The 15,564-nt window shown below is 41.0% G+C and overlaps 2 protein-coding genes and 1 pseudogene across 3 annotated transcripts in view; 2 read left to right on the plus strand and 1 right to left on the minus strand.

Moving 5' to 3' along the window:
* Window positions 1–15,564, plus strand: part of LOC146978930 (lactose-binding lectin l-2 pseudogene) — a 451,990-nt pseudogene that overhangs the window by 411,161 nt on the left and 25,265 nt on the right. The gene's annotated exons all lie outside the window — the stretch shown is intronic.
* Window positions 2,186–8,675, plus strand: tomm7 (translocase of outer mitochondrial membrane 7 homolog (yeast)). The gene is made up of 3 exons (XM_085792014.1): window positions 2,186–2,358; window positions 3,701–3,749; window positions 8,277–8,675. Exons 1-3 carry the CDS (start codon window positions 2,256–2,258, stop codon window positions 8,290–8,292), a joined length of 168 nt encoding a protein of 55 aa, XP_085648140.1. The 5' UTR covers window positions 2,186–2,255; the 3' UTR covers window positions 8,293–8,675.
* On the minus strand, window positions 11,105–12,545 carry LOC146978945 (interleukin-6-like). Its single transcript, XM_085790505.1, has 5 exons — window positions 12,431–12,545; window positions 12,142–12,338; window positions 11,711–11,803; window positions 11,474–11,647; window positions 11,105–11,336 (listed from the first exon to the last, which is right to left on the minus strand). The coding sequence occupies exons 1-5, from the start codon at window positions 12,444–12,446 to the stop codon at window positions 11,127–11,129; spliced, it is 690 nt and encodes a 229-aa protein (XP_085646631.1). The 5' UTR covers window positions 12,447–12,545; the 3' UTR covers window positions 11,105–11,126.

Consider the following 15,564-nt stretch of genomic DNA (forward strand, 5'->3'; position numbering starts at 1 on the left):
GCTTCTAAACCCCACAAGTTGTTTGTCCACAGGCCCTCTGAGCAGTGAATCTTTTGCTCATTACTGGTGGAGGATTATAGGTGAAGTGACCTATACACTGTGATGTAGAGCTATTTTGGTCTCCCCTCCCCTGATGTGCAGGTGTGAGGGGTAGAGTAGGCCTAAGTGAAAATTCCAGGTTCCTAAGCTGCAGAGGGTTAAAAAGCGGGAAAGCGGGAGCAAAAGATTGGGAACGCTTGCATTGTGTGTGTGTGTGTGTGTGTGTGTGTGAGAGAGAGAGAGAGACAGAGAGATAGAGAGAGCAGCAGTAAGAGGACAGTGTTGAAGTGGCTCTTAACCCATAAGAACCCAGACCCATTTATCCTTTAAGGAAAAGTGTAACACAGACCAAGTGGAATGCATGAACACATTTTTGAAGTTTTGTTTGTTTTTTTGAAATAGCGCCGTCAGAGATCTGTAATGTTGCATAGGCTATGTCACATTGGGCATTTTTGGTAACTTAAAGCAGAAGTAAGTGGTCCGGTCGTTTTCGCTAATGCTGCGTTCCAGGCAGGCTTTTGAAATCGTAAATTACAGCTTCAAGTCACAACTTACGACTTTGTAGCGTTCCAGGCAACCCACTCGTGTTTTTCCGACCTGTTTTACCGGTGAAAGTCACTATAACGGCCACTCGTAACTTCCGACCGGTGAACTCGTACCAGATCGAACTGGTAGGCCTACCACTTCACGGTCGGAAAAATACGAGTTTCCTTGAACGCACCATAGCAGTCCTCGTCCCTACGTCACCACATTCACGGCGTCCCTTGGCTGCACACACAGCCCTGCATGCGTTCTCTCTCCTCATTGGATAAAAACTGTAGGATACGATAAATGTTTTCTCCTCGGCTCAGAGCAGAGCAGAGTGACTGACAGACCCGTGTTTCAGACCAAACACTCTATGTAAGTGATTGCTGTCGGAAGATATAACTATTTAAGACTTATATTAACACAAATATATCACTTACTTCTGCTTTAAAGCAGAAGTAAGTGATATATTTGTACAGTTTTTATCCAATGAGGAGAGAGAACGGCATGCAGGGCTGTGTGTGCAGCCAAGGGACGCCGTGAATGTGGTGACGTAGGGACGAGGACTGTTATGGTGCGTTCAAGGCAACCCGTAACTCGTGTTTTTCCGACCTGTGAAGTCATACCAGTTCGATCTGGTATGAGTTCACAGGTCGGAAGTTACGAGTGGCCGTTATAGTGACTTTCACCGGTAAAACAGGTCGGAAAAACACAAGTGGGTTGCCTGGAACGCTACAAAGTCGTAAGTTGTGACTTGAAGCTGTAATTTACGGTTTCAAAAGCCGGCCTGGAACGCAGCATTAGCCAAAACGACCGGATCGCTTACTTCTGCTTTAAATTGTCATTTGAAAATAAATGGGCTTTACATTTTCTTTTGCTCTGTAAGACACATTTGACCTTTTAGGCCTATTTGCATTTCAATATCAAAATTACAAATTTACTATTAACACATTTTAAAGACAAGTTTCACGACAAAAAAGGGGCAAACACTATAGAAATGCTAATATTGCCTCATATTTAAGGTTTTAGAGGTGTGCAACCACAATAGGCTTTATGCACAGCTCTACTACTTCCTGAAATAAGCCAGCTCCTTTCTTTCCTGTCTTACATTATTGGGCCGACTGATTAATTCAGGTGTGTCTGACCATTGTTGGCAGGTCAGACACACTTAGCCTATGAGTCACATTAATGAGTCGTAGTAAGACAGGAAAGAAAGGAGCTGGCTTAATTCAGGAAGTAGTAGAGCTGTGCATAAAGCCATTTTTATTTCCAACTACAAATAGCCTTGGCATCTGGATGGACAGTTTGTAATTTTAAGCACCATATCCAGTGGCAGCTGGTGGTGAAATTAGTTAGGCTAGTTGTTAACCCATTAAATGGTTAACACAGCAGCTAAAAGTTAGCCTACATCCCATCTGACTGGCACAAAAGTATAGCAACTAACTAGGCCTACACACAGCATTAAATAGAAGGTCTAGTCCAAAAAAAACAACCTTCACCTGGTTATCTCGACTCTCACACAGTCACATACCCCCTCCCTCTGGTTTTTTCACTTTTGTTGCAGCTCCACGTTTCTCCACAAGATGGCGACCGATCCCAGAGCTGTTGGCAACTAGGAGCGTTGCCGCTTCCTCTTACGTCACTTCCGCCTTCACCTCGTCCTTGGCATCCTCGCCGTCCAGAATAAACACATGGCTAAAATGAACAAAGAGACCAAACAGCGGCTGCAGCAACTTTTCCAATGCGGCCAATTTGTCATCCGATGGGGGTTTATCCCCACCGTGCTGTATCTCGGTCAGTATCCGAACATAAGCGGGGGAGGGGGGCTGGGAAGATGGACGTGTCTTGCTAATATTAACCGGTAATGCTAGCTGATTAGCCATGTTCTAGTCCAGACGTTTAGATGAAAAAGCTGTTTTTTCCTGTTCCAATCTCCATTGACCTCTCTTTAACTGGCTCCACAGCCACCATGTAGCCTAACGTGTGTGGCTCTAATGTGGCTGTAGAGTTAAAACCCAGAGGGAGTAACGTAGCCTACGTCATGATGGTCAACAAGTGCAGAAGTGACAGTATTATAGCCTACTGTGGGTGTCCCTGAGTGTGTTGTTATATATAATATATAAAATATAAAAATCCATAATGCCATAAGTTCATAAGAGAGGAACATATCTCTTAACTTCTCATTGACAATGATCAAAACTGTTGACCTTTAAATACTGGAGAACAAAGTCCTGGATGTCTGATTTTAGTGAGCCTCTCAACAAAAGAAAAAAAAGTTAAACTGCGCATGTGCACTTTAAATTAGAGCAATTTTCATAGGGGCACTTATAGCAGTTTGAAAATGGGGAAGTTGTTCTGTGGAGTTGCTGAATGGGAGTGAAACTTCTCTGACTTCAGCATTTTGGAAACACCAGCACTGTCATACTTTCACCACTCATTTAACTTTCCTTTTCCTTTTGTTTCATAATGAAGTGTGTAAATGATGTAGTTGTCAGTTTGTTTTTTTTAATCTAAAAATCTGAATGTTTTTACTCTCTTTCGCATTATAGCAAAACAAACACCTTTTTTTATTGTCTGTCCAACACCTCAGGTTCTGAAAGACAGGTAGACAGGTGTTGGTCATTGGTCTTTATTTTAGTGCATTTCCATCAAATCTTTTTCTAAAGAATCTGTTGCATCATGCTTGACGCAGTTTGTGAGGTAAGAATCATGCTGTCTCATTCGTGTGTGTGTGTGTGTGTATGTTTGGAGAAGGTGGTGAGTCACATGTGCTGGTGCTGCTAACGTAAACTACATTGTAGCTGTACACTTACATCTTACATCCTATTCCAACAAAACCGGATCTTCACAATGGATGTCAGAGCAGTCTGATGCAATGATGCAGTTTAATCACACAGGGGTGTAATCTATGACCCAGTGAAACACAAGGGACTGTCAATGGCTATGAAAAAAATGAACGTGTTTCGGGAAGAACTTTGGGTATTGAAAATATCTCATCTGTCAGTGAAATGGCACAGTGTGCATTTACAGAATTACATCCAGTACTTGGACTAGATTGTGTTTTCATTGGATGATGACATCTCTGGGCTCTTCTCTTAAATGTAAATACTCATTCAGTTCCTCTTCATTGTTCCAGGTTTCAAACGTGGAGCAGATCCAGGAATGCCTGAACCCACAGTCCTAAGGTAAGGAGAGAACGTCGTGTGGTTTGTGCTAAGTTAACTTTGAGTCATGGGATGTCATACTAACTCTTACACAAGTCATTGTAAAACTGGCAGCAAAGTACATGTTGTATGTGTATTAGGGTTGCGGAGAAAAACAAAAAAAGTGAATTTCTTTATTTGATGTTATGAGTTCAGGTAAATTGAAGTCAATATATATAATAATTTGGTAATAAAATGATTCGTATCACAATCTTGCTATGTTATGACTCTTCTCTTTAACTGCTGGGGTAGAAACAACAAGATTATCCACAATGTGACAATCTGCTGAGAGCAAAGCTATGTTGGCAAGAAGTTTAAGAAGTTCAGCCATATACATAATATATTAATATGTATGTTTATGACTGAACCAATGTAAATACATATATATATATATATATATACTGTATTTATATAATATAAAATGAAATAAAATGTCCACCTCCCCTGTCCTACTTGAATCTGTGTAGAGGTAGTTTAGTAGTTTGTTTCTGTCATATGCTGCACATATAGTAAAAACCCAACCAACAGTCAAACAATCATCATCAATCTTCCTTCCAAACTATATTCAAGTCCATAGTCTTTTTTTTTTTTTTTAATATAATTTTGGGCTTTTTTGCCTTTAATGGAAAGCACAGTCGATAGAGAGACTGGACAAAAAAGGGCCGCTTGATGCAGGATTCGAACTGGGACCACCTGCAGTGAGGACTATAGCCTCAACACATGAGGCTGCTGCTCTACCAGGCGGCAGCAAAACACCACCCCTAAGAGTCCATAGTTATGGCATATTACCCAGGGGTCAAAGCAAAAAAAACAGACACGGAGCGTTGTAAAAGGTTTGACACCAGAAATGATATCTAGGAACTTCAAGGATTAAAACCTGGGTGGACAACCCGGTCAACTAGCTGCTGGAAAGCTACAGGGGCCAAAACCCCTCTTCTTGGGTAATTTTACTGGCGAAATGATGTAAATGCAAATATTTAGGTACTACAATGGCATAAATAGTCATACAACTATAACATTTGGCAGAGAGTATCTTGACACATAGGGGGAGGCATGAAAAAAAGATTCTGGGGTTTGTTGCAACTCAAGTTTAAGATATCACCCTCAACATCCCAAAAAAGACAAAAAAAAGTACTGTTCGCCTGACAAATTCTCATGAAAATGATTATTTTTCAGCACTTTATGAAGAATATCTATATATTGGTGAGAAATTAACAAGGAGGAGGAAGAAGACAAAAAGACGTGTAAACGATTATTGATTTTTCTAAACGGTTATGATTTATTATCCGTGTACCCGTTTACACATGTAGATGTTGACACCCCTATTGCATAATTTTGCCAGCAAAATTACCCAAGAAAGGGGCTTTGGCCCCCTGTAGCTTTCCAGCAGCTAGTTGACCGGGTTGTCCACCCAGGTTTTAATCCTTGAAGTTCCTAGATATCATTTTGCCCCCTGGGTATATGCTGAAAAGGAATAGGCTGAAGCTATCGAGATTATACATGCCTACTCTTTAATTCTGCTCAGGTATTAGGCAAGGCAAGGCAATTTTATTTGTATAGCCCATTTTCAGAAACAGTCTGTCTCCAAGGGCTTTACATGGCATCGCAACAACATCCTCTGCCTTTAGACCATAGAAAACCCTTTTAACAGGGAAAAATTGGAGAAACCTCAGGGTGAGCAACAGAGGAGGGATCCCTCACCCAGGACAGGAAGATGTGCAATCATAATTATTAAGCCTTAACTATTTATATTTCAATGGTGCCAACTACCAAGTCATCCAAAAACAAGAATGATGCCAAAGTGCTTATCAAAGTCAAAACATAAATATCATAATAACACCATAATCTTTATTTTATTATTATTTTTAAACCCATTGAAATCCCTCTAATCTTTCAAACAATGACATATTCAAAAGCATTTACAAATTACCGTCCAGGTATACACGAATTCGGCGAGCGATTTGTGTATGCCGCCATCTTGCGGCGGCGCCATTGCTGCAGTGACATGTGTCAGTCATAGTAACCTGATTCTCTATGACAGCATCATAAATAGGCTGCATTTGTGATGTTTAGTGCCCCCCAGTAACTGATTAAGGTATCTTACATGAATACCAATATTAATTTAGGAATTAATCATTTGTTTGAGCGATTAGCAGGAAAGATTAGAGTAACAGGGAGATAAGAGACTGTATCATAAACAATATAACATACCGGTACGTTATGCATGCTGACGTTAGCAAGCCAGCAGCGGGGATATTTAATCATGTGGACAGGCTACATGAATAAAAACAACAACTTGTGCTTTGTTTTAGATATTCAAGAATATTTTATTGATCAGTTGGCCTCCTGATCAGAAAAAACGTCAATTACAGGTCTCTGATTTATGGTCAAAATTACCCGAGCTCCGGATGAGTCGGACATATTTTACACCGGCTTTTAGACGACCATCAGATTGAAGGGATCAGTGAGACATTCACAGACAGTCCACTTTTACCACAATGTGAAGGTAACGGTGAGAAGGGAGAGTAGCCAGGTTGTACAGGTCAGCTGTGACTGCATCGCTGGCGGCTGCTGCTGCTGCTGCTGCTGCTGACACGCTGTACGTAACGTTACGGTCTAAACACGGACACTCCTCCTGAAGTAAGGGGCTGTGTTTTGCTGATATTAGAGCAGTCGAGGACGGCACATGTCCTCCCAGTCTTCCTAGACATATTTACAGAAGAGAAAAGGTCCACTTCTTGGCGGTTGCATTCAAATGCCCGCTTCGCGCACAGAACCCATCGCTGCCTGACTGGGAGCTGTCACCGCAGTAATGGCGGCTGCTCGACTAACGGTTATTTCGCCGAATTCGTGTATAGGAATACCCTAAATTAATAGAAATAAATAAATGACTAACTCAACTAACTTTGTGTTTTTGTGTGTGTCGTTCAAGAGACCGTCACACAGCTCAAATCCAGCTTCATCAATGATCACAGTCCCAATAGCACAGCATTAACCTCGTAGTGATACCAACATCCTCAAAGACTGGAAGTCCAGTTATATACTGTACATACTGTGGGCAGCGAGTTGATGGCTATGTGGGGTTGTCCCTTTATGAGGGTTCATTTTCGTGTGGTTAGTGACTTTACTAACAAAGCCCTTGCATGACAGTCCCTTACACATGCAAATTGATCCACATTAACAGACATTTTGTGTGCGTCATTTAAGTCCACTGAACAACTCGTAAGTACAGTTATTACGAAAGAGGAGTAATATAAAAACCCGGCTGAAATGATTGTGATTCAAAACACAGGCGTGGTGCTCATTAGTGAAAAAGTAGCGCACGCTAGTCAAAACTAGTTTGAGAAAAACTCTGAAGCGCTCCATCAGACGGGACACGAGTGTCCAGGTGATGGATTTTCTTTACACAGAAAATCAAACGCTTGAGCCAAATGCTATGTTTTAAATGTCTGAATAACACAAGATTAGAAATAGTTAAAACAGACGACATAACATACAAAACCATCTCTGAATCTAACTCTATATCAATTGAACATCCTGCCCTGCCTCAGTAGTCATGACCACGGGTTACTTCTGCTTAAATATAACTATAGTCAGTAGCTATTGTATTGTCAATGACCTCATCAAGTAGAGTCTTAAAGGGATAGTAGCATTTTTTAAAGTGGGGTTGTATGATCTACAAATAGCCCCTAAGTACTTTAATTGCAGTAGCAGACTCTCTGCACTCCTCCCGTTAGCAACGCCAGCCCATAGCCCTGCCCAGAGATTTACAACATACATTGTTGTGAATGGACCCAAAGAAACAGCCTATTTTCGCGGCCTAAAAGAGGTTTTACCTGAAAAAAATACACAGTTCCATTGTTCGCTATAATATAATTTTTTCCAGCCCTTCAAAGTGCAGGAAAAACACAGTTTTTAAACCAACTCACGTATCCCTCCACCCAGGGTTAGCGCCCGCCGATCAGCAGTTGGTTAGCTCCAAATAAAAACTGTGTTTTTCCTGCACTTTGATGGGCTGGAAAAAATTATATTATAGCGAACAATGGAACTGTGTATTTTTTTCACGTGAAACCTCTTTTAGGCCGCGAAAATAGGCCGTTTCTTTGGGTCTGTTCAGAACACTGTATGTTGTAAATCTCTGGGCAGGGCTATGGGCTGGCGTTGCTAACGGGAGGAGTGCAGAGAGTCTTCTACTGCAATTAAAGTACTTCGGGGCTATTTGTAGATCATACAACATGTTTAACTGTCGGAGATTGTCGTAAAACTGGTAATTTACACATTTGATCTGGATCAGTAATGATTTATTTTGCAGGAACACTATTAATTTAGAAATAAGTATTTTTTCCCTACATACCTTATTCTGTGTGTGTGATGTACACCACATTAAACCCCTTGAGGTGTACTGTTTTGTGGGATTTCTCTGGTTTCTCTTGTTAAATAAACTTCTCAAGATGTCTTGGTTGTCCTCAGGAGTGGACTTGAACTTTTTATTTTGTTCCTTTTGTCTAGTTTGCTATGGGGCTGAGGAGTGTCTCCACGTAGCCAGTCCCCCCTCCTCTTCAAGACCATGTGACCCACCTGTCTGTTGGACGGCCTGGAAATGGACATTATTTTTCACCTTCCTCTCCACACATCATACTATCCAATGTCTGAGAAGCAATGCATAGATGTCATTTGTGGTCATATAGTAGATGGCATACAGTCAATGTATGGATAGTGTTGGCAACAATGAAGACATGTGGATCAACAAACTGGAAACAAGACCAACTCCCTGAAAATATGTTGTGCCGACTATCAGATTTTCTTTATGAATGTGTGACACTGATGTTTAGACATACCGTTTGTTCCATATTTTCCTCTTCTTATTTGTAATTTAAAATATCAGAAAATAAATCCTCAACAAAATGTAACTTGGTTGTGGTTAATCTTGATTGTTGATTGAAAAAAAATACAATTATAGAATATATTGTGAAACTTTTCAATGCAAATCATTTATTTTTACATGTTTACAGAATATTCTTTCAAGTCACACCATGATACACTGCTCTATCCCTATCTATCTATCACTACTCTCTACTAAGAAATTAGGGATATTCGGCTTTCCGATGAAATTTCTGAACGCACCTAAAATGCACTATAACCTTTACAGGTAAACTTAAAGCAGATATCAGTGGAATGTTTTTGTTAATATAAGTCCTAAATAGTCCTATTTTCCGTCAGCAATCACTTACATGAAGTATTTCAGCCTAAACACGAGTCTCTCCGTCACTCTGCTCTGCTGTAACCCGAGGAGAAAATTTTCCTTGTGGGATACAAGTGTTATCCAATGAGGGGAGAGAACGGCATGAAGGGCTGTGTGTGCAGCCAAGGGATGCGCGTGAATGTGGTGACGTAGCACGAGGACCAATTGATGCCTGACAAGGGCGGGGGCTGCTAACTCATGGTGCGTTCAAGGAAACTCGTACTTTGTGTTTTTCCTTCCTGTGAAGTCATACCAGTTCGATCTGGTACGAGTTCACGGGTCGGAAGTTACGAGTGGCCGTTATAGGGAACTTTCACAGACAACAGGACGGTAAAAACACGAGCTACGGGTTACCTGGAACGCTACCAAGTCGTAGTTGTGACTTGAAGCTGTAACTTACGGTTTCAAAAGCCTGCCTTGAACGCAGCATTAGCCGAAACGGCCGTGCCGATGATATCTGCTTTAATTTGACCTTCTCTATGAACTTTTGAATGCATATGTCCATCTGTTCAGTGTTTCAGTATAACATAACATGCTGTTCCCTAACAAGATGATTACACCACTGATCCATGAATCATCCACTAAATGCTCTGGTTCTATGACAGTCTGTGTTTAAACTGTCCTCTTCATCATGCTGTTCACATTTTGACATCAAGAGACCAAGACGCCTAACAATCCATCAACAACCTGGCCATGTTTAGGCTTCAAACGGGATGTTACCAGGGAAGTGTCCACTGAGCTCAGAGTGTCATCAGCTGGTTGAACAGAGACAGAGAGACTGGAAGAGTCACAGAAAGGCTGACGTGGACGTTCTTCAACCACCTAATTTATTGAGATATTTCCTTTTTTTTTTTTTTTTTGCAGTATACCCACCACTGTTGTTAGCTTTTGTTTCAATAAATAGTTTGAGATGAAGAAACATTCCATACTTCTACTTAAATGCCCTACTTACATTATATCATATCACTGTAGTAGAAACTTCTTACATATTCCATGCATTTCCTCCAAAAGTCTAATATCCCTAACTTTTTGTGAGTAGTGTTTGTTCAAAACAATTGTAATGGTGTGAGCAGTTTGAGTGTAACGCTAAACAAATAAATATAGATAAAAAATAAGTAAAACAGAATATAAGAGAATAGAATAAACTTTATTCACCCCCAAAGGGAAATTCAGTCGTCAAGTAGCTCATCATAGAAACAGAAAAAAACAGCCACACTTCCATTCATCCACAACAGCACAAACCAACACAAAGACATAATGTAAAATAAGTTAAAAGTGCACAATAATTTATTTTAATTTGTTTCTAACAGCAGTTAAAGCAGAAGTAAGTGGTCCGGTCGTTTTCGCTAATGCTGCGTTCCAGGCAGGCTTTTGAAATCGTAAATTACAGCTTCAAGTCACAACTTACGACTTTGTAGCGTTTCAGGCAACCCACTCGTGTTTCTCCGACCTGTTTTACCTGTGAAAGTCACTATAACGGCCACTCATAACTTCTGACCCGTGAACTCGTACCAGATCGAACTGGTACCACTTCACGGTCGGAAAAATACGAGTTTCCTTGAACGCACCATAACAGTCCTCGTCCCTACGTCGCCACATTCACGGCGTTCCTTGGCTGCACACACAGCCCTGCATGCCGTTCTCTCTCCTCATTGGATAAAAACTGTAGGATACGATAAATGTTTTCTCTTCGGCTCAGAGCAGAGCAGAGTGACTGACAGACCCGTGTTTCGGTCCAAACACTCTATAGAAGTGATTGCTGTCGGAAGATATAACTATTTAAGACTTATATTAACACAAATATATCACTTACTTCTGCTTTAAGTCAATTGACATAATCCAGAAATTAATCAATATCATTCTATCAAGAACAAGTTGTGTCTTCATCTTCATCTTCATCTTCTGCTTCCGCCACCGGCAGAACCAAAATTTCCACGACAATCTAATACATACACAATGATGGATTTTCCTATGACCAATAAATAACTTTGCAAAGTATAAATAGATTAAATAAGAAACACAGTAGTGGTCAATTTAAATTATCAGGCATATTAAGAGCAGATTGCTTTAGAAGCCCCTCTCAGAGGAGCAGCATCTAGTTTATCTGAAGCAATGCTTCACAACTGTCTATTACCGTCAGCTTTGTAATATTTAGGCTTCTCTATCAGACGAACCGTCCTTTTGCCATCGCAAAGGAAGTTGTGGAGCTGCCGCAGAATGGCGAGTGTGGTCATCCTTCTGTGGAAGGCATCGGTGTTGTTAAAGCACTGCAGCAGCTGCTCTTCCTCCACGCTGGTCAGCACTCTGACTTTGCCAGGTTTCCCCATCTGAAGGGCAGGAAACAGTGGGGAAGATATGAGTTAGCTATGTGGCATCATGGTTATACACCTCATGTAACATGAGAGGAGACATTCAAAGAAAAAAAACGACCTAAAAGCAGTAAGAGCCCAGACAGCAGACTCACCTCTTCTTTGATCTTACTGATCAGACCTCTGCTGCTGGTTCTAACTTCTGAGAAGCTTGTTCTGTTGGGGTGCTGCCTCTCCATGTGCTTTAAAAGAACCAAGAAGGTTTCAAGGCCCTCAGCCAACCAGCGAAGACAAACCTCCTGAAGAGAGGAGAGAAGATCAGCCTGTGTTCAAATGAACCTCATCATCACCATCATCAGTGTAACTGCTTTCAAGAGGAGGAGACCTGCTACCTTTTTGGAGCTTGTGCACTTTGCAGGAAGAGAGGAGATTTTGTATCTGTCCAGAGAAGAAGCTGTTTCCTGGAATCCATCTTCTTCACCTAACTTTGAAAAATAAATGTAACAGTTGATTAAAAAAACATCAGTCATTTCCAGGGCCGTTGTATAGGGGAGAAAGGTGATGATAATTCTAGGGGCCCAGCGCCCAGTAGGGCCCACAAAAAGCTATTACTAATAGTAATGCTGCATTAGCATCAAAACAAAGCAGGCTAAATAATAAATGATAATAAATATGAAAAAAGGTGGGAAAATCAGGGGTAGGGGCCCACTTTAGTATTCTTTCAGGGGGCCCAGAATTCCTAGCAACGGCCCTGGTCATTTCCACAATTTCAAAAATATCGGTACAATAGTCCAGATAAATCCCTGGATATTAAATTACTTACCTCTTTCATGAGTCCTTCTATTTGACTAACGATCGAGACCCAAAACTCGGAGTTGCTCAGCAGAGTGGGAGTGGATGTCTGCTCCTCCTCACCTGAGGTGTCACCTGCCGGGCTGTCGGTGGGCTCTATTTGGACTGGAGCTCCAAGAGTGCAAACCAGCAGAGCTGCCAGCATCAGTGCAGAGAGCAAGCGGGCGTCTGTGCAGAGAGGGAGAGAATGAATGACTGAATGAACAGAAAAGAGGAAGAAACTCAGGAAACGTGTGCACCACAGGCTGCAAATCACTTACTGAGTACAGAGGGCATGTTGCGCTGCTGGGAACCACTTGTTGAGTTTCCACTGATGCTGAAGGCTCTTGGTGCCAGAAGGAGTTGCTTCTCTTCAGCGATGGGCCGTCATTTTATATTCTACAGGTTGGAGGGATTTCCCAATTTGCTCGTATGCGTCAAGCATCCGGTTTAACATGTCTGTGGTTATGGTGATTTTGATGAGGATGGGGATTGACATATATTCAAAGAGTGAGCTCAGAAATGTAAGATCATGTAATCCCTGCTTTTATTATTCTAAATTGAATGATTAAGTGATAAATTAGTACTTGTGGAGTTGTAGTAAAAAGCAACTGGACTTGAAACCAGTTGCTTTTCACTACGACTCCACAAGAACAAGAACAAGAACAAGAACAAGATGACCTGCATGACTGAGAACCTTCACGGACATAATAAATTTGTAATTATTTTGATGATTCTAACAATAACAAAATTTCTCACTGACACTCATACTGAGTCGGCAATCAAGTAATTCTGAAAAGTCAAGCAACTTAAAGGGAAAATCCACACAAAACCATGCATTTGCATGTATGGCAATATGTATGATGGTAAAACTGGCATCGATTGGGGAGGGACAAAAAGCCAGACTTTTATTTTACTAACAAATTGGGGGATTTGATTCCTATCCCAGTCCTCAAGCCTTTCTTCCTCATTAAGCCATCTCTGGTGTGTTCAGCCTCATTGATATGAAACTGTCATACAGGCAGGCATATCATGCAGTCAATATATATAATATTATTAATTTAATTAATAATTACTTAAAGGGACAACGGGGAGTTTTGGAAAAGCGAAGTGTTTTCACACTACATTTATGAGCCTCTGCGCACCGTGAAATTCTTTGACCGGCGCAAGACAGACTCATGTTTTCATTCATCAAGAATTAAAGTCAGAGGTTCGAAGACAATCACATACCGTCATAGTTCCCACCATAAACGGAGATTCTGCTGCGTTATTCTCATGACTCGCCACAAAACCGAAAGTAAGGAAATGCTGGTCGGCTCGACCAGCATTTCCACCACCACTAATAATAACAAAATAACCATAGAGACAAAACGATATATTTATCGAAAATGTACCCATTAACAAGTGTGGGTAGCGGAGATTCATCCACATTAACGTGAGACTTTTTCATAACCAAATAGAAACTCCTCGTTGTCCAATAATTTAAACCATTGTTTGTATAATTGTTGCATGTTTTTACTCTTAAAATCATCTGTTTTCTTGTTTCTTCCCATGTTCTTCCTCTTCCAGTATTAATCATATTCTCATGTAAGAATTGATTGATACAATTAATCAAAGAAGTTGTTTTATAATCTTGATCACGCAGCCCAGAAGATCATGGCTGAATTATAAATTATTTGAATATGTTAGTCAGTAATATAATTATCTAGTGTGATAGCCTATCCTAATTGGCTATCAGCCTGATGAAGATGATGGTCTGGGTTTGAATGGCACAAGTTAGAAATGGTGTCAAATATCAAGTGTTCAGATTTAATGCCTTCTACTTCGCAGGGGAAAGTAATGAACTTTCTAGCTACTATTCACATACCTTTTGGTATTTTATTTTTATTTATTTATTAGGTTTTTTTTTTTTTTTTTTTTTTTTACATATATTGCATAATTCAATATTAAACCAGTGGCTCCCACCCATTTTGGATTAAGGCCACTTACAAAAGAGCAGTATGAGTTAGTAGTTAGTAATAATTACTAACAGTCACACTATCGTCAAATGATCAGGTATTTCACAACAGAGGCAAAAAATATCAAAATGTAAATTCTTCACTGCCATTTATTACATCATGGCCCCTTACATTTATCCTGTGACCCTGGAAGGGGGGCATCGCCCTCTACCTTCAGAAGGAGGCTTTCTAAATGGCCTCACCTCAGTCAGCTTCCTATAGCTATAGCAGCCTACCTTGTGTGCACATTGATGCTTCACCCACATGATTTAATTTAACAATACCAACAGGTCTGTACGTTGGGCTCCAACGGCTTCCTGGTTGGAGGGTTGAGTGAGAGAAGGCGGGGTCAGACACCGTCAGACGTGTCTGGACGATCCGTCTAGTGGGCCCTGACCTCCTCATAGCCTACCTCAGCAGTAAACTCCACTATGTTTCTCCTGCACAACACGTAGGAGCCGAATCAAGGGCCACAAGCTCATGGTGAGTCCAGTTTTACAGAATAAAGAGGGTTCATGTTTCATTTTCTGCTGTTGTTTTAGCAGAATTTCTAATATTAAAGCAGAAGTAAGCGGAATGTTTGTGTTAATATAAGTCTTAAATAGTTATATCTGCAATATCAGCAATCACTTGTATAGAGTGTTTGGTCCGAAACACGGGTCTGTCAGTCACTCTGCTCTGCTGTAAGCCGAGGAGAAACCTTGTATCCTACAACCTTTATCCAATGAGGAGAGAGAACGGCATAAAGGGGCGGTCCTCTCTGTGTGTGCAGCCAAGGGATGCGCGTGAATAGATCCATGACGAGGGCGGGGGCTGCTAACTCCATCGGCTGACAAGAAGTTAGCCAAAACCACTGGATCGCTTACTTCTGCTTTAAGTGCTCAAAGTCTGTGATCAGCTCAGATGGAGAATTTATAAAAGGTGTTATTTAAGTGAGATTTCCATGTCCCATCTCAGATATGTGCTGTGTCAAACCCTGTGAAAGTATCAAAGCGCTAAATCCATGGAGAAATGCATACAGCCTATATTCAGACACTGAGCCTTAAAGGGACAATGAGGAGTTTTGGAAAAGCGAAGCGTTTTCACTCTACATTTATGAGCCTCCGCACGCACCGTGAAATTCTTTGACCGGCGCAAGACAGACTCATGTTTTCATTCATCAAGAATTAAAGTCAGAGGTTCAAAGACGATCACATACCGTTGTCGTTCCGACCATAAACGGCGATTCAGCTGCGTTATTCTCATGACTCGCCACAAAACCGAAAGTAAGGAAACGCTGGTCGGCTCGACCAGCATTTCCACCACCACTAATAATAACAATAGAGACAAAGCGATATATTTATCGAAAATGGGCCCATTAACAAGTTTGGGTAGCGGAGATTCATCCACATTAACGTGAGACTTTTTTATAACCGAAT

This window comes from Trachurus japonicus, chromosome 11, assembly GCF_045865225.1.
Source record: "Trachurus japonicus isolate A0001 chromosome 11, Traja_1.0".
In the NCBI taxonomy this organism is placed as follows: Eukaryota; Metazoa; Chordata; class Actinopteri; order Carangiformes; family Carangidae; genus Trachurus; species Trachurus japonicus.

Excerpts from the sequence above, each read along its gene's own strand:
- tomm7 (XM_085792014.1), top strand. The coding sequence starts at position 2,256 with ATGGCTAAAATGAACAAAGAGACCAAACAGCGGCTGCAGCAACTTTTC. Across the intron at positions 2,359-3,700 it reads CCCCACCGTGCTGTATCTCG|GTTTCAAACGTGGAGCAGAT; the intron begins GTCAGTATCCGA and ends TCATTGTTCCAG.
- LOC146978945 (XM_085790505.1), bottom strand. Across the intron at positions 11,804-12,141 it reads TAGAAGGACTCATGAAAGAG|TTAGGTGAAGAAGATGGATT; the intron begins GTAAGTAATTTA and ends TATTTTTCAAAG. Across the intron at positions 11,648-11,710 it reads AGTGCACAAGCTCCAAAAAG|ACACAGGCTGATCTTCTCTC; the intron begins GTAGCAGGTCTC and ends AGGTTCATTTGA.